Source organism: Mycteria americana, chromosome 5 (assembly GCF_035582795.1).
Source record: "Mycteria americana isolate JAX WOST 10 ecotype Jacksonville Zoo and Gardens chromosome 5, USCA_MyAme_1.0, whole genome shotgun sequence".
Classification (NCBI taxonomy): Eukaryota; Metazoa; Chordata; class Aves; order Ciconiiformes; family Ciconiidae; genus Mycteria; species Mycteria americana.
Window position 1 is genome coordinate 48,175,921 of NC_134369.1, and position 17,777 is coordinate 48,193,697.

Below are 17,777 nucleotides of genomic sequence, written 5' to 3' on the forward strand. Positions count from 1 at the left end.
ACATCCTTTACCTGCTGCTGTGTAGTGCAAAGACAGACATAGCGCCCTGCAGTTTCTTTCATTTATTAGCAATGGCCCCTGAGGAACACACGCATTTAAGTTACACAGCAGTGCCAGGGGCAGCACATGTTCTCTCTTTCTGGTCCGAAGTGTTCAGTGGATCCTGGGTAGCTCTACACCTCCTCCCCACAGATACACTGGGAGAGAAGTCCTTAGTGCACTGGGCACGCCTGAAACATTCCCTGCTATCTTCCGGGGAGGCAGTCACCAATTGCCCCCCGCAAGCTTTGACACAAACTCCTCTGGGACTTGGTCTTTGACATCAGTCAGTTGAAATGTTGCCTGGACAAGAAAACACACTTGGTAATGAAGAATGATTGACAGAGTCCAACATTGATCCACCAGTGGGACTGGTGTCCTGGAGAAGTTCAGCTGAGCTTTAGTGGAAGTTCGGCAGTGAAGACAGGAGACAACGCTGACCTACACAGGGCCTTCAGCTTCAGTTTTTCTTCTTGTTTTGTGACAGTGCTTCTACCTCCAGGTATTGCAGCCCAATCAACATCCCCAAGATAGAGAAACCTGTGATAGAGATACAGGATGAGTTGTGTAGAAAATGCCGGACAGGAGATGAGACATTACCTCCCGCCATCCCCTCCCTGCCCTGAGCTCATAGCCCCATGGAGATTTTTTCTGGGGTGTCATAGCTCCAAGGAGAGTTTGTGGGGGGAGGATGCAAAGCACTACTTACTTGCTACCATGAGGGGTGCCATAACTCCAATTGTCAAGGCTGCAGTGTGGTAAATGAAGACCTCGGAGAGGAAGTGAACAAGGGCCAAAAAGAAGGTGAAGAGCGTGATGTAATAGAGGCTGTTGGAGAGCAGAAAGAAGCAGGTTATCATATAGCCCATAGCATGGGCACAAGCATGGCTGAGTGGAAAAGAGGCAAACCTGCATGCTGCCCCATCTGTCCTCCCTGTGGCAGCACAGAGGGCACTTGGTCCCTTGCCTAGTGAGGTGCAAAAGCTCCCTGGGCAACAGCTGAGAGGAGAATGGGGCAGCGTGTTCAATGGCACACTGAAAGTCACAGGCGTTATCTGGGCTGAAGGCAGGTGAAGGGGGGAGAGCAAGGGTAGGGCACCGGTGAATTGAGAAGCATGTGTGCACATAAAAAGAGGGTGAGAAGTGGGTGAGCCGAGAACTAGGGTGACAGGGCTTGGCTGACTCCAGGCTGCATCACCCAACACATCTTCCCACCTGTGCTCTGCTACCCTCTAGGGGCCACAGCCGTGGAAAGTGAGCAGGTCCAAGAGACACAAGATAAAAAATCCTTCTAAGAAACAACTGGCTTCTTGGTAACCGGCATTGCCACCATCCTCTAAAAACAGATAATTGAGTCCCTGCACCTCCCTACCACAGACGAGCCTAGGCAATCCAGGGACACACTGCCAGGTGAACAGTGATTTCTGCTGTGGGGCTGGGGGAGGCAGCAACAAGAGAGTGAGTTCTAGCAACCTCCAACACAGGCTTTGTCTAGCACAGACCCAGAGTCAGCCTGCTTGGAAATCTCTCAGAAATACTTCTGTTACCACAGGGAGAAATGGCCTGCCTCCCACCACAGCATCAGGCTGCACCTCAGGCCTTGTCCTCAGCCCCAGATAAGAATGTATGGAAGAAGGCAACAGGTTAAGACCACTGCAAGGGGCCCCTCAACCTGCCACAGTCTTTAGCTGAGCTGTCAGAGGAAAAGAAGTACCCAGCATGTCAGGCCACAGCATTAGCAATTGCTTAATGTCAACAGAGCAGCAACGCCATCAGAAGATGCTTTCCAAGCTGCATCTCAGAAATTTGTGACATAAATTCTCAGATCTACCAATTTCTGCCTGAGCTAAGAAACAGAACTCAAATGCACAGGCTCTCCCCATGGAGGCAGAAGGGAGCAGCAGTTAATGCACAAATCCCGCACTGCCATTTAAGCTTTGTCGGGGGATCGCCTTCAACCCTATAAAAAGTTCAGGAACAGCTTTTGATTCCCCACCTCCTCCGCGCTGCCCTCTAAGCTAGCTGCTCAGGTTGTGACTAGCAAGCAAACAGAAGGATTTCTCTGGTGCTCCTTTACATACGTCCTATTGCGGATGTCGATGGCGCAGAGACAGCGGATCACTGATGACAGCAGGGTCCAGACGCCAAAGGTCCGAGCCTGTAGCCCGTTCACTGCGCAAAGAAGGGGGGAGCACATGGAGACCACGCACAGCCCCGCCTGCCACCCCCCCATCCCCGCCGGGGAGGCGCACGCCGCGGCAGCAGGCGGCTCCCGGGCCCGAGAGCAGCCGCTGAGGCGGGGCCTCGAGGAGGGCCCAAGGCCCACGGCTGGAAGGCGACCTCCAGGCCTCGGGGCGGCCAGCCCGGCCCTTACCGAGGCCGGGGCTGGCGGTGTACAGCTTCTCCGAGAGGAAGCTGTGGTCGCGGAAGCTCTGCAGGGTGTTCCCGGCGGCGATGACCGACACCATCACCAGCCAGCTCCGCAGCACGTTCAGGAACCGGCTCATCCTCCCGGCCGGCACGAAACCTGCCCACAAGGACCGGGCCGCGGTCACCGCCCGGCGTCGCCCGTTACCGGCCGCGCTCCCTCACCGGAGCCCCTCCCGCGCCCGGCCCTGCCCCCTCCCGCTCCCGCAGCGCATGCCGCCGCTTAGCACTCCGATTGGCCGCGGGCGCGCCTCTCCATCCACGCACCACGGTGACGTGAGGGCCTCCACCGCCAATCGAATCCCTCACCGCCCAGGAGGCGGTCCCGCCTCCCTTGGCCCCGCCCGCCATGCGGGAGGAGGTGGAAGCGGCGGCGGTGGGCGGAGAAAAGACTGGGCTCTTGGCGGGACTGTTGCGCCTGCGCACTGGGGCGGGCGGGGGGCGCCTGCGCAGTGGGGGCGGGGCGGGGCCATCGCCCGTCGGTTGTTGTAGTAACGGGGAAGCGGCGGGAGGGGCTGTGGCTGTTGGGCTGCCGTGTCTGCCCGCCCGCCCCGGTGATTGGGGAGCTAGAGGGCTGAGGGAGCTGCTGTCTCAGGGCGAGGGGCGGTTGGCCGGCGGCCCCGGGGCGGGAGTCGGGGCCCCTCGGGCGCTCCCCGCCGCTCTTGCTTCTCCTGGGGCCGCCACAGGCCGCTGGGCTGGCTGTCGCGGGGTAGGCTGGGCCCCAGCCGCCCCTCCGGGCGCGGCCGGGGCGGAGGGCTGTTCTCGGGCCGGTGGAGGCGTTACAGTGCCCGGCTGACCCCGGGCGGTGGGGGAGTCTCGGCGCCGGGGAGAAGCAGGCGTTTCCCGCTGGGCCGGGCCTGGCCAGCCTGGTGCGGTTCTGCCGCCGGAGGCAGGGCAGGGCAGGGACGCGTTCAGCGGTAAGCGCCTGAATGACTCTCACGGGCAGGTGGGGAATAATCTGCTGGAAGGTGATGCTTCTTCCTACACTCCCCTGGCTAGGAGGTGATTTACAGCCTGTAACAAGCTTGTTGATAGTCCTGTGAGAAATATGTATTGACAGGAGGTGGGGGTTAAGTTATCTCATTTCTCTTGCTGTCCTGCTCAGCTATGCATTCATGTGTTTAATCCTTATTGCAGGTAACTGCTCTTGCAAGATCCCTTGAATCTGCAAGAAGGAGTCTCAAAAGCTACTGAGACTGGGCTGTATGAAAGCTCCCAGAGGAAATGCCAATTGGGATGGCTCGAGATCTGGAGGAAACTGGCTCATCCTCAGAGGAGGAGGAGGAAGATGTTGTAGATGGGCTGGAGTAAGTAGAAAAAAACCTTCTTAACTGTTGCTATCTCCCTGCAGGATTTGTACTAATCTGAAAAGACAGTTGCATGCCTTACCCTCCTCCTACCTATAAAGTGGAAGATAGTTGGTTTGGGCCTCAAGCCTATGGGCAGGCTATCTACATTTGTAGCCTAAAAGACCACCATATTTATCAGGGTTGGAGGTGCAGCTCTTCCTTGGCTAATCTAAAGTCCGTAGTTTCATTGATCTTGTCCTGTCATGTTCCTAAGCTGGGAACTTTCTTGATGATGTTTAAAAAAATGAAGGAAATGAATGTCCTTTCTTTTTGTTTGTTTAGTTTTTACTTTTGTTTTAGTTTTTACTTTGCTGCAGAGAATGGAAATGTACTGTACTATAGACTGATATGCAATGTTTTATGTCCTTTTTTAAAAACTGTCTTGTGAGAACTCAGCTCCTAGGGTTCTTATTACTTACTAGTGTATGTTTGTTCCATCTTTTTAACTTCTATTATCTTTGCTTGTGAAGGAGTCGCTCCCTTATTCTTTCCCAGAGTGGAATCCCTTTTACGTTTCAGCTGGATCTACTTTAATGTGTCCTGTTTGTTTTCTTTTGGGTGCATATTGTGACTGAGTGCCCAGTTGCAAACTGCAGTGACTTAAGGCATTTAGAGGAATGTTGCTTCATACCAAGTAGTGGGCTCAGACTTACCAGGCCCTCATGGATGGAAAGATTCAGAACTGCCTTCACCTAGAACATAATTGTAACAGTGTGTCTGCATCCAGTGACCAAGGGTCATGCTGGGAATGAATGACTGTCACCTGGAGGATTGAGCCTTACTGCAAATCCTCAGGACAGGCTTAACATAAACTCCCCTCCTGTTGCCTCAGCTCATTTCCCACTTATATAAGGCTCTGGCATGTAGTGTAAATTCTGGAAGCTTCTCAGGTCCCTTCCAGGCTGAACAGCTAATTACACCCTAGTAGTTGATTTTATTTTTAAATTTTTTTTTTAGAGGTGGTGGAAGCAGATGGTAGTGCTGTGAAGTTAATTTGTCTGGGTGATAAAGGTAATAACTTAGTTAAGAGGACCAAGGCTACACTTAAGAGTACTTGCTTGTCCTAGCATCAGAAAGTTGCCCTTTTATCTCTGTTCTTGTGTTCTAAGTGTAGGAAGTGTTTTGTCTTCTGTAGTTTCTCCAAACCTGTGGCAGACAATGATCTTGCACATTCAAATGCTTGCACATAGACGAATGCTTCTGTGTATCTCTGCCAGTCTTTATATTTCTGCTTGTGTGTGTAGTTAGAGATGTGTCTCTTCAACCCCTCAGTCTCTGTTTTCTGCTAACTTTTTCATGGTTTCATTTCCTTGCGCAGTGACTAATAATCAGTCTGAGTTTTATTTGCTTAGGGAGGTTGACAGGTTTTCTTTCTGTGATCTTAGGATTTTATATAACAGATCTTAATTTTTTTGTGTGTGTCCTTAATTCCTCTGAGGAGATGATAGTTCCCAATGTAGTCTTGTTTTGGACAGAACTGGTCGCTGTATCTCAGAACCTGTAGCTTGAGTGGCTGGCTGCGGGCATCGTTGTTGAATTCTGGGCTTGCATTCCACTGCATCTGGCAGAAATTAAAAAGGAAGAACACACAAGTTTATCTGTTGCGTTGAGTCAAGCCTGTTCTAGTCTCTCAAATTTTGCATGAGTGCCTTTTTGTGCACTTCAGAGTCCAGCATGCACTGATTTGCAGTTCTTAAATTGGAGACTGGAACCTGCATTGTAAGGTCTGATTGTGTGGATACCAGCAATTGTGGTTTATCCTGAATTATAGATCCTGTTTCCAGGGTATAAATCCGGAGAACTGTAGCTGTGAATACTCATAGGGTTTCTCCCAAATTATACTCGGTAAAATAAATACAAATTAAACAGAACTCCAACTTAGACAGACAAGACCAACCCAAAACCAGGATGATCTGGAAGATTCCCTTTATAGCTGAGTACCAAGGGTGCCTAGCGTGTGTGTGTGTGACTCAGCACAGGCAGGGCGCAGGAACAACCACAAAACCATGGCTGAAATGCAGAAAGTAAATTTATTTTTGTTACCTCGCCAACCAGGGGATCCCCGAAGCAGCACCTGGGCAGAGGCATACAAGCAGGGACTCAGGCACCACAGAGCTTGGTCCTTGCTAGGGGATCGCTGAACTTGCTCTTTTCACCTGTATATCAGGGATTCATGCAGGCGTAGTATACCATAGTATACCACTGTGCTTTGATCTTTCTCACAGCAGGGCAGGAATCTCAAGTGTGTTCGATAGGGTGCCTCTGAGTCTATCACAGGCCTATGTTATCTGAACACAGATGTTCTACTTGTCAAACACATAAGGATAGACAACAGTTAGAATGATATATGTATTTTGCTACACCCCAGCTGCAAGTCACTTGAGTGTGTTTACAATCCTCTTCGCCAATCTTCTGTTATTTTCCCACATTCCACCCCCAAAGGGACCACTTCCGCTGGGGCTGGTAAAGCTGGAGGTGTTCATTTGGGCTTGCAGGGTGTAGGGCAGGGTAATTTAGAGAGGCACGTAATAAACACATATAGAAAAAGGAATAAACGTATCCCTACAATAATGCTTTGAATCAGGTGTCCCACTCATCCTGTCAGGGAATTAAACCACTCAGCCAGCCAGGTACCACCAGTAGGTTGTTTCATTTGATGCATTAAGTCCTGGAGATGTTGAATGTTGTCCTCTATGCTGGCTGATTCATCAGTTATGTTGATGCAACGCATGTCTTCAAAACCGGAGCAGTTTTTATGGTGTCAAAGAAGGAGACAGTCCACCGCCAATGGATTTTGTAATGTTCCTTGGCGTACAGCCGTTACCTACTCAGAAAAAATAGCAATGAGGAACATTAATATCAAAAACACTTAGTATAGTATAATTCTGTAATACAGCTACTGGGGTTGGCACGCCAATGAAACACGCTGTCAAGAGATCTACAGCTGTTAATCTTCCCTCAACACAAAAGGCAGATGAGTTAGTTACAGTAGAGGCCAACCAAATCCAAGTATTTACATGTTGATCTCGAGAAAATGTATCCAGGGCACGTGCTTGTAGTACAAGACTACAAAGCACAATGAGCCAACCTGTGACAAGGGAGGAAAACAGGAGAGTCATCTCCTTCCAGTAATACATACACCATTGCTCCAGTTCCTTCAGCTAATATTACTCCAGGTTTGATAACCTGATGTGGGGTAGTTGCCCACGCAGGTTGAAGAGCTATGGCTTGTGGCTTTTCAAATTGAACTTCCAATTCGATGTTGGGTTTGTGACACCAGTAACGCCTTTCCAGTGCTGTCTCCTCTAGATAAGGCACAGGTATTTGTTGAAGGTATTCGTACAAGAACTCAAGAATCTGATATCAACAAAGGATGTAAAATAGGAGGAGAAGCTGGGGTACAGAACCGTATGGCATTCTCGGGGATTATTATAGGAATCTTCATGTCTAGACTAATACGTCCTGGTCCCACCATGCAAACGGTCAGTGTAAACAATTACATTCCATTTCCATATCCATGTAGTTAATATTTTGGGAGAGAATGAGTTGTTCTAATGCTTCAATTGTGCTATGTTGATTAGCATATTTGGTGGGTTTAGCAAAAAACAGTCCTGACACTGTATCCACAGCAGTGAATACATATCGCCACCCCCTCAAGAGGGGCAGGGGGCCCACATAATCAACCTGCCAAGTATTCAAGGCCCACTGACCCCGTTTTATCTTTCCCCATGGCCTATATAATGCCCTTAAATATAGCTGCATACAAATAGTACAATTATGTGCACATGCTTTATAAATATGCAATGGCTATCAAAAAGAAAGCATTAGCAAGATCTATCACCACCTTCCAGGGCTGTAAATTTTTGCTGATTTTTTTCTATAAGAGTAACCATGTCTGGTATCGTAAATGCAAGTGGGAGGGTGACTTTATTCAATTTTCTATAATCTACAGTCATTCTCCAAGTGCCATCTGGTTTTCAAACAGGCCAAATAGGATTCAGCAATTTTGGGGGACCTGCCAGCCTTCATTTCTGCTGTTTTGACATTTGTCAGGTAGTGTGTTGCCTTGAGGTGGCAGGTGGGGGTGGATGGTGGGCGTGGAGCTCGCGATGGGGCTGGGGCAGTCAGCTTTTTTGCATAGATGCTAACTTTTGCCATTGGCAAAACATTTCTGATGATGTGATCCCATCTATTTCTGATCGTGGGATACTGACTTGTACAAGATCATTCCACATTTGTTTCCTCGTCACCCGTGATGTAACTCCTTTTGGTTTTGCCGGCTTTCCTTTATCCACCACCTGCACAGATGGTCCTGAAGTTACAGCCCCAATTTCCCTCAAGGTATTTGCTAGGGTGCCTACACTACCGGTAGCATTTGTGACTGCTGGTATAATCAAGGGTTTTAGTGAGGAAGGCGCTCCTCTCAAAAGCTGCATTTTGATACTTCTTGTTACTGCTACCCTGTCCGGACTGAATCCCGTAATCAACACATGAGCCTTTGCTGTTCTCCGAATGTTCCCAGGCACATCAGAGTAAGGTGATAAGCAGTACAGCAGGCAGCAAAAGCAAAAAGCAGCCACTAATGAGCCCTAGACTCTAACATACAGTAAGGCAAGCAAGCCCCATGGCAAGCACAGAAGCCTGCCTATTAATAGCTAAACAGCAATAACAGCTATAAATTTGATCTAGCACATTCTAATCAAACCTGTTGTTATCTTGAACACTTTGAGCCCCACGTTGGGTGCCAAAAAGGACTGTCGTCATTTAACTCTGCCTGGCAACTAAGCACCACACAGCTACTCGCTCACTGTGCTGCGTAACCCCCCTCTCCCCTGGTTTATTAACAGCACGTGCTATCAACTGTTCTACAGTATCTTGCAACCCATGGCACCACTCTGCTTGAGTAGTAATTATTCCTTGTGTGATCGCCTTTGCATCTTCTGAAGTCCTGACTTCCTTTTGCAATTCTCTCATTTTATAACATGTAATACAACAACTTCATGGTCAGGAGCTCTAAGACCGGTAACTAATAACCATCCCAATCTCCCCACTAACTTGCGAGAAGAATCTGATACCACTTTCCATGGCAATCTGTGCGTAGCTGTTTCAGTTGTCTGGGGGGAGCCAGTGTAGCCAGGAAAGTGGCCACAGGGGTCCAGCGCTTGGAACTGGGCCATCCTGGTATATGGGAAGTCGCTGTCATGGCCTTTCCAGTCCCCGACTTTTTTACCAGCCATGGCATGCTTGTTCCTGGATCCTGCTGACTATGCCAAATGTGTGAGTCAGCACAGGCAGGGTACAGGAACAACCACAAAACCATGGCTGAAATGCAGAAAGTAAATTTATTTTCGTTGCCTCGCCAACCAGGGGATCCCCGAAGCAGCACCTGGGCAGAGGCATACAAGCAGGGACTCAGGCACCACAGAGCTTGGCCCTTGCTAGGGGATCGCTGAACCTGCTCTTTTCACCTGTATATCAGGGATTCGTGCAGGCACAGTTTACCACTGTGCTTTGATCTTTCCCACAGCAGGGCAGGAATCTCAAGTGTGTTCGATAGGGTGCCTCTGAGTCTATCACAGGCCTATGTTATCTGAACACAGATGTTCTACTTGTCAAACACATAAGGATAGACAACAGTTAGAATGATATATGTGTTTTGCTACACCCCAGCTGCAAGTCACTTGAGTGTGTTTACAATCCTCTTCGCCAATCTTCTGTTATTTTCCCACAGTGTGTTTGCTTGTGTCCTGCCCACAGGCTAGGTGGGCAAGCATGGGCAAGTATGGAGAATTGCTGTGTCATCATTGTAAGTAACTGCTGTGTGTGTGAGGTTCAGCAGTTGCTTATACTGACTATCTTGCCATTTCAGGGATCATCCATGTATCAAGTGGACTGGTGGCGGCTGCAGGCGGATCCCTGTCTTGGTGTTTCATGCTGAAGCCATTCTGACCAACGACAGCTACCTCCGCCTAATTGGAGGTGGGTGCAACTATGTGCCAGCTTTTGGCCTGAAGGCATGAGGTGGAAGTCTCTTACCTGTATGTTCCTTTCTCTTTGTGGTAGGGAAGAGGACATGGTAGGAAGGAAATTACAATCGTCTCTTGTCTCTGAGCGCTGAGATGTTCAGAAACGCCTCATCAGTTGGTGAATGTTTATCACGTCTTTGGGTTGTCACAAGTGTCTGTATTTGTCCCTCCATTGGGTCCTGATGTGTTTTGAGTTGGAACTGTCTGCTTGCAAATCGAACTTGGAGGCTATGCTAGAACTTACAACCAGAATATAAATTTACTACTCTGTAGCTAAGAACTTAACATCAGTCATTGCAGTGAGTTTTGAGGGGGTTTCACTGGGAAATAAATCAGCCAGCCCCACGGTGGTAGGAACAGTAGTAAGCTGTAGGAACAAATCTCTGCATCTACAGCCTCACAACTGTGAGTAAGGCCATAAGCAAAATCATTGCTGCTCTGGCAGCGCTTGAGTCAGGAGACCAAACCTGTCTAGTGTCCAATAAGGGAGAGTCTCTAAATAAGAGGCAGAGTTGTTATAAACAGTCACTCTGGATTGCGAGAGTTAGTACTTGCGGGTGTGTACAGCTGGGAGCTCATTCTGGATGTGCTGAGAAAAGCTAAAATCTAGTCAGCTTCTTTTTGTGAAGATGCTGACACTTCTTTCTTCTCTTGCTTCTCCCTTTCTTAGGTAATTGGTGCCCTCATTTCTAATATCCTATCCAAGCAGAAATGCTTCTGGCTTATTGGGGTAAGGGGTGGAGAAGGTGCTTTGTGTGTGGAAACTCCTGATCCTTTTCATGTGAATTAAAAACATACTTGAACGGTGGCAGAAGCTGATGGTAATTGTAACTTGTATCCTAACTGGAGCATGGTGTCTCTTCTGCTTTTTCTCAGGACGTAGAGGCTTTTCGTGGTTTAACAGGTCTACTGCTGAATAGTGCAACTTGATAAATTTCCTTGAGCTTTGTCCAGTCCCAGATTATGATACTTCTTACTCTTTTCTTTAGACTTATTTTTATTGGTAGAACATATTTCCTAAGGTTTAATCTAATCTTTGTCTTTCTATTCTCAGTTTGAACCCATTTGTAAACTTTAGCCTTTTCCAAGTGACTCTGTATTCTAGCATTGCAATTTCTGCCTCTACTTTCTTTGAACTCTTTTATGGATTGCCACATCCTTTGGTATGACAACTGGCCTCTAGTCTTGCTACTTGCTTGCTGTTTATCTCATACTTCCAGTGCTGCTTACTGCTTTTGTTTTTATGACTTAGTGGTTTTCTTGTTTTCTTTCCTTGTCCTATTTACTTTATTTTCTACTATTTTTTGTAGTTAGTTATTGGAAGATCAGTACAGGTGAATGAGATATGAACAAAAATTCCGTGTTTTATTTTGGGTTTTCAAGATCTAGAAAGTGATCATATAAGCTAGCCATGTCAATGAGGGGCATATGGCATGATTACTTTTAGCTAGGAATACCAATCTTGAATAGAGAAGAAAGAGCTGAAATCATGTTTGGAGTGTTACAAAGCAGTCTATATAAAGAGCTGTTTAAAAAAAAAATAAATCTGGGCATTTGTTAGGATGTCCTGTGTTTTATTTTGGTACAATAAGGTTCAGTGATGCAGCAATAATATACCTAAAGATTGATGTAAGTCAGTTCAATGCCGTCACTGGAGTTAATACCCCAGGAGATGGACAGGCATTTCCTATCGCCCTTTGCCTGCTATGTGCTGCTACTGTGTGGATGCTCCACTGTGGATTAAGTGCAGCTGTACTATGCTGAGTCCTCTGGTGCTCTTCTCTCTTCTTTGGTAGCATAGGTAACTTTGGTTTATTCTTGTAGGTGCAGACTCTAATATCGTGTCTCTTGCCCTCTTAACAGAGCGCTACCACTTGTCCTATAAGATTGTGCGAACAGACAGCCGTCTGGTTCGGAACATTCTGACTGCCCATGGATTCCATGAGGTGAGTGCAATGAACTTCAGATCTGTTTATGTGCTGGGCTGGGAGGTGGTGGTGATTATGATTATTATGTTTTTGTGTTTTGTTTTGTGGTTGGTTTTTTGTGGTGGTATTTTGTTGGGGTTTTTTTTTTGGTTTTTTTTTTTTCTTTTACTCTGCAGGGTTAGAGCCAGGAAGTTGCTGTGGACCCCCTTGAGGTTTTTTTTTTTTTTACATACTCTGCCAGTCAGACAGGAAATATGTTGTGATTTTTCTCTCTCAAAGGAGTACCGTTTAGCCTTAAGCCTGCAAAATTAGGGAAAAAAGGATGCTGAAGTTGGGTCATGTGTTTTTTCTTTTCTTGCTTTTAAAGTGTCATCTCGCATGCTTGGGAAGATCTGAAGGATTTAATCTCTCAGCCTTTGCAAGCTCATAGAAGCATTGATGTAGTGTTTCACATTTCTCTTCCAGCACCTGTCTTGCTCTAAAGAATGTCCTATATGCAGCTAATGACAGTTTGAGAGAGGTGTGTGTATGTTAGATTTTCTTCTAAATAACACCAAGTTGAGGAATTGGTCTCGCAAGTTTCCTGAAGAAATCTAAAACACTTTACAAATTGGGTTTAAACAGTCTATAAAAAGAACAAAACCACAAGTTTGTTTAGAAAAATATGACATGGTTATTTCCCGCCACCACTGTACAGTAGCTTAGGACAGGAGTCTGGCTAGAGTTGCCCTAATATTAGAGATGGGTAGAGGAGATTGTCTTAAACTAGAATTGCTGTGGTCTCATAGACATAAGGTCACAGTCTGTAGGACAAGTGGTGGTGCTTTTCATTAGTTGTATGTTTTTATGTGTGTGGTGTTTTTATGTTGCTTTTTAGGTGCACCCAAATAGCAGTGATTATAATCTCATGTGGACAGGATCACACCTGAAGCCCTACTTGCTGCGTTCCCTTACAGATATTCAGAAAGTCAATCATTTCCCTAGGTAAGGCCTTGATATCATGTTTTGCTGAACGTCTTTGTGATGGTTTGCAAGAATCTGAACATGGATAGCTCTATAAAAAATAGAGTATACATGATACTGTAAAGTCCCAATACGCTGGGCCTGTGCCACATGCTGTCTTCATTCTAAACGGTCTTTGGGGTTTTGGGGAGATAGTGTGTGAGTAGAAGTGCTTGTCTGTAGCCCAAACACTGGATTTAAAAAAAATTTTTTTCTTTATTTGGTGGTCTAAGTAAAGTATTTGAGGCTTTGGGTTCTTAGTTACAGAGACAGTCATATGTCACCTGCTAAAGTTTACAAACACCATTATAACAGTCTTGAGAATTGTAAGAGGTGCTACAAATGAGGATGGATATTAATACGGCCATAGGACAGAGACAGTAAAACTGAAGAGTAGTTGCAGGTGAGGGTTTAGACATCTGACAAGGGTACAGACGCTTTAGTAACTAGGATGAAGGGTTGCTCTAATGTGGGTTTTTTTATGTGGGGAAAAAATAGATACAGCCTCTTGTTTTGGGACTTCAGGTCATATGAACTGACACGAAAGGACAGACTATACAAGAACGTCAGTCGTATGCAGCTGGCCCATGGATTCAAGACATTCCATATCTTACCTCAGACCTTTATCCTCCCGACAGAGTACCAGGACTTCTGCAGTAAGTGAATGGCTGATGATGCCCAGACCTAAAGCAAAATAACTGGGTGGGGGGAAGAGAATTACTTTCAATATCCCAGCCTGTTAATCATGCCAGTGGTTAAGGCAACAAAATCAGAGGGAGCTGGAAAGACAGTGGAAAAGGCCTACATGATTTCTTTATATAATTTCTACTCTGCTGTTTACTCCATGCTGCCTAAGTCCTCAAAAGGCTCCAGAATTGAGCTTTTTTTGTGCACAGTGTTGTTGATGATCAACTTCACAATATCCCTGACTAATACCTGGGAGTACTGAAGAGAGAAGTGCCAAAAGGAAGCATAGGGCAGAGAAATGAATCTATCAGAGCAGCAGGAGGGGCTTCAGGGAGGGGCCGTAATAATTGCAGTGAGTCCCAAGGGGTAAAATAGGACATCAAAAATGTAGACTTTGATCTCCTCATGGAGTTCTCTAAAGCTTTTACTGTAGGCAACATTCTTGATTTCTTGCTCCTCTATAAATAAGCAAAATGGAAGATGTTTCAGACTTGTGCTGTTTTCTTTTAACCAGATACCTATTCTAAGGACAGAGGCCCATGGATAGTGAAGCCCGTGGCCTCTTCCAGGGGTCGAGGTGTCTACCTGATAAACAATGTAAGTGTTCAGCAAAAGGACTGCTCTTGTAACACTGTCTGCAAAACTATGCCAGCTTCCAGGCAAGGGGCATGGAAATACCTAACCAGACATTGGCCCTGCTCTGGATTTCAGCCAGACATTGGTGACCAGTTCAAAAGTCCTGAGCAGCTGGCAAAGCCTGCCTGGGCCTATGCTGCGTAACCAAAATAAATCTATTTCTTTGTATGCTGTGCTTATCTTGCAACCTACTTTCAAGTCTTAGCTTATTAGGAGCAAGTTCATGCTCTCCGAGACAGTTTGAGAAGCTGTGCTGCTTCATGCTCTCCTTGTGGCTGACGGTAGGCTGGCCTTGGGAAGATTCTCAGAACTCTCCTTAGTTGTTTCCCTGTGTGACCTAAACAGTCTTCAAACAGTCCCCCTGTCTCCTTCTTCCTGCTGGAAAAGACCAGTTAAAATGAAACCTTATGTGATACAGTAGGATGTGTATCAGTCTTAGAGCTGTGTTATCTAAATGTCAGTGTGCTCTTACTGAGGTGTAATGGGGATGGTTCTTTGAATTCAATGTGCTGGTTATAGTGTCTTTTGCCCTTTTTGGGCTTTGCAGGGAGTTAGGTTGTCATAGGTAACAAATATGTCTGGGCAGGAGCCAAACACATGAGGGGATTCCAATAAATATTCTCACCAGCAAAACTGACTGGTGAGTCATTTTGTTTTCACTCACTCAAACCCCTTTAGCCTCCCCTGCACTGAAGGGGTCATGCTGCCTCATCTGTTCTCTGCTTGGATCATTTCCCATAAAACAAGGGAGCAATTCGCCAAGTGTATGAGGTAAGTATTTCCAGAGCTGCACTCAGCTTTTTCTTTGCTTGAAAGAAAAGAACAAGCTCAGGCTTATATGGCAGCTGGCCGTGAACTGGGGAAAAGACCCTTCTGGGATCAGTCTCCCTCTGTGTATATCTGTTCCAGAAACACTTCAGCTGGTTTGGCCCGAAGACTTCCATTTCCTTCAGTGTGATGCCATTAAGGGAGTGTCTTCTAGAATCTCATCACAAAAGTGTTTAAAAACAACAAAAACCCCAGCAAAACAACAAACCGTTGAATTTCTCTGATCCATAATAAAACAGGCTGTCACTTTTGTGTGATGGGCTGAGGGAAGTTGAGCTCGTTCCCTCATGTTGTATATGTGCACTCTCTATGCCTAGGCTTCCTGCTCATGATACTGGTGATGTGGCTGAATACATGCAAAATTGAATAAAGGCAGGATGACGGGGTTCTCTTGGCTCTTTTGCAAACTGAAGGCAAGAAAATGTTTTGCAAAAAACTCTTTGTATGAGTAGTTAAAGCTGGTTACAAGAGAGAGGCTTGCATACAGCAAAAAGTAAAAGCTTTTTCAACAGATCCCATGACATTGCAATGTATATTTGTCATAGATAGAGCTTTCTGTTCTGAGCTACAAGGGTAGCGTCTTCCTGGTACAGTAGCCTCTGCTCTGAACTGAACCTCAGTAGAAGGTATTTACTCATGTATGCAAAAAAGTTGGATACCAGCCCAGGATCTAGCTATAAAGATCACAAGTTGAGGAGTCATTTTCTTCACTTGCGACTTCCTCACCAACTGTAGCTACATACTCCTTCCAGTGTCTTCTAAACCCCTCCTTCATGTGTTTGGTTAAACACTTGAGAAGCAAACAGAATGACAGTCACTTCTTAGATGTGTTTTTTTCCTGCCTATTTTACATGATTGCCATGTGGCTGTTAAATCTGTATTCTACTCTAAGGAGCACTTAACTGGAAGATTCAATGGGCAGGTTTTTTGGCAATGGAATCATTCCCAGGCTTCTGGTTAGGATCCAATTACCTTAAGTATGTTGTGACTGACAGTGGTGTGTTTTCATTTTGTTTTTGTTTCCTCCCTCCCCAGACATAGTTGTTGGTACAGAGTGGCTTTAGGAGGGAAAGGCTGGAAAAAATGGTGGGTTTGATCTAGTCATTCCTTACGCCTCCTGTTTTTTCACTCTTGGATTCTCTGTTCTTCTGTAGCCAAACCAGATTGTCCTGGAAGACAACATCCTGGTTTCTCGTTACATCAGCAACCCCCTGCTCATAGATGGTGAGTGTGCTTAGGAATTGCTTTTCTCTCTTCCCCCAATCCCACACCTGAGGATCTCTGCAAACTTTGCAGGAATTTAGTTGAATAATTGAGTGGTCTATCTTCCTCTAGTACTGGAAAAAATGTAACTAGAGAATTCCTTAAAACCTGGAAGCTTTTCAACTGGGAAAGCTTCAGGCACCTATGTCAGCAGCAGATAATGGTTTATTGCTCTCAGGGTCTGTTGAAATTCCTCAACTGGATATGATGTCTGAAAGATATTTCCAGTCACTGACTCTTGACAACTGTATTTCAGATTTCAAATTCGATGTGCGCCTCTATGTTCTGGTTACATCCTATGATCCACTTGTCATCTATCTCTACGAGGAAGGATTGGCCAGGTAGGGGAGGTTTCTTCTTTCTCAGTGTACCTGCACTTGGGGATCCAGAGATGTCTTGGCTTGCCTCTGTACTCTGTACAATAGCAAATGAGGGAAGTGCCAGTTAAAGAGTTCTGCAGAGTTTAAATATATGAACTTCATCATGCTGTGTCCCATCAGTTTTCTTTATATAGATGATAGGATCTTTAGTGAGGGACTTTATTACATATATAATAAATAAAGCAAGTTTTCAACTCTTAAGGGTTGAATGGCCACACACACCATCATTGGCGTGTTCATTCTCAAGGTCGGGTTCTTCTTGAAACCTCTTTGGACTCTTGGTGCCTTTGTGCCCCTTCTCCATCCTCCAAGGTGAAGGGAATCTAAACTTTCTCAATTTCTGTTTAATCCTAAAGACAAAAGCAGTTGGAGACCTGTTGTTGGCTGTATTGGCCTTTGTTTTAATACTTTCAACTGCTCTTCTAAATTTTAGGTCAGTATTTGTATTTCCTACAGTATCGAGTAAGTGGGTTTAGACTAGTTCACTGTTCTTACCCTGCAAGTTGTCAATTTTCTTTTGCATGTAAGTCACGAAAGATACTTAAGATTCCCAGGAGGAACACTTGTCTACCAAAAATACCTGTTTCTCTTCATCACAGAATTTTAGCTAAATACCTGTCTATAGTAACTAATCAATTTGAAATAATTACCCCTCTGAATTTCCAACAGACCAAAAACTTAACTGTAGTGGTGCTTGAGAAGAGAGCATCATAGGACTGTCTTCTGCAACAGTTTTAAGCAATTCTGATTCTGTCTTATAAGCACATCTGATGTACCCAGAAAAAATATCTAGGGTTCAGGTCTGCATGGCTCTGACTTAGGCATATACTGAATCCAACTTATCTTTATCGAAAGCAGATACCGACTCCAAAAGGATATATTAATAATGATCCCACAAGAAATATCCTCCTTTAAAGTGAGGAACAGATCCCCTTCACATGTGTTGTGATGGGTGTCTGCCTGCAAAGATAATGTGAACAGATTGTTTCCCTAAAGGGAGGCAGGAAGGGGTAGCTCATCTTGGTCAGTGGAAAACTTGACAACTATATTCACTTCAGAAAAGGAGCCTTAAACATGCCTGGCATGCAAGACTTTTCTTTTGGGAATCAGCAATTAAATTGTTAGTTGCTAATATTGCATGTTATTGGAAAGTGAAGAAGGAAACAAGATCATTGACTGTGAATATATGAGTGGATTGCTAGGATGTTCTGA

The 17,777-nt window shown here is 45.7% G+C and overlaps 2 protein-coding genes across 4 annotated transcripts in view; one reads left to right on the forward strand and one right to left on the reverse strand.

Moving 5' to 3' along the window:
- Positions 1–30: 30 nt before the first annotated feature.
- Positions 31–2,705, reverse strand: ERG28 (ergosterol biosynthesis 28 homolog). The gene is made up of 4 exons (XM_075503278.1): positions 2,414–2,705; positions 2,121–2,211; positions 749–867; positions 31–579 (listed from the first exon to the last, which is right to left on the reverse strand). The coding sequence occupies exons 1-4, from the start codon at positions 2,544–2,546 to the stop codon at positions 500–502; spliced, it is 423 nt and encodes a 140-aa protein (XP_075359393.1). The 5' UTR covers positions 2,547–2,705; the 3' UTR covers positions 31–499.
- A 239-nt stretch (positions 2,706–2,944) lies between these two features.
- The window catches only part of TTLL5 (tubulin tyrosine ligase like 5), a 145,060-nt gene continuing 130,227 nt past the window's right edge, over positions 2,945–17,777 (forward strand). For 2 of the 3 annotated variants that reach the window (XR_012775944.1, XM_075503279.1), the window contains exons 1-9: positions 2,945–3,468; positions 3,604–3,773; positions 9,685–9,794; positions 11,705–11,787; positions 12,647–12,753; positions 13,270–13,427; positions 13,973–14,055; positions 16,077–16,146; positions 16,442–16,526. Coding sequence is in view for 2 of the 3 variants with exons in the window: in XM_075503279.1 (XP_075359394.1) it covers positions 3,691–3,773; positions 9,685–9,794; positions 11,705–11,787; positions 12,647–12,753; positions 13,270–13,427; positions 13,973–14,055; positions 16,077–16,146; positions 16,442–16,526 (779 nt within the window). In the remaining variant the exon portion in view is untranslated. The remainder of the gene's footprint in view (positions 3,469–3,603; positions 3,774–9,684; positions 9,795–11,704; positions 11,788–12,646; positions 12,754–13,269; positions 13,428–13,972; positions 14,056–16,076; positions 16,147–16,441; positions 16,527–17,777) is intronic. The other variant, XM_075503280.1, reaches the window with a different exon arrangement.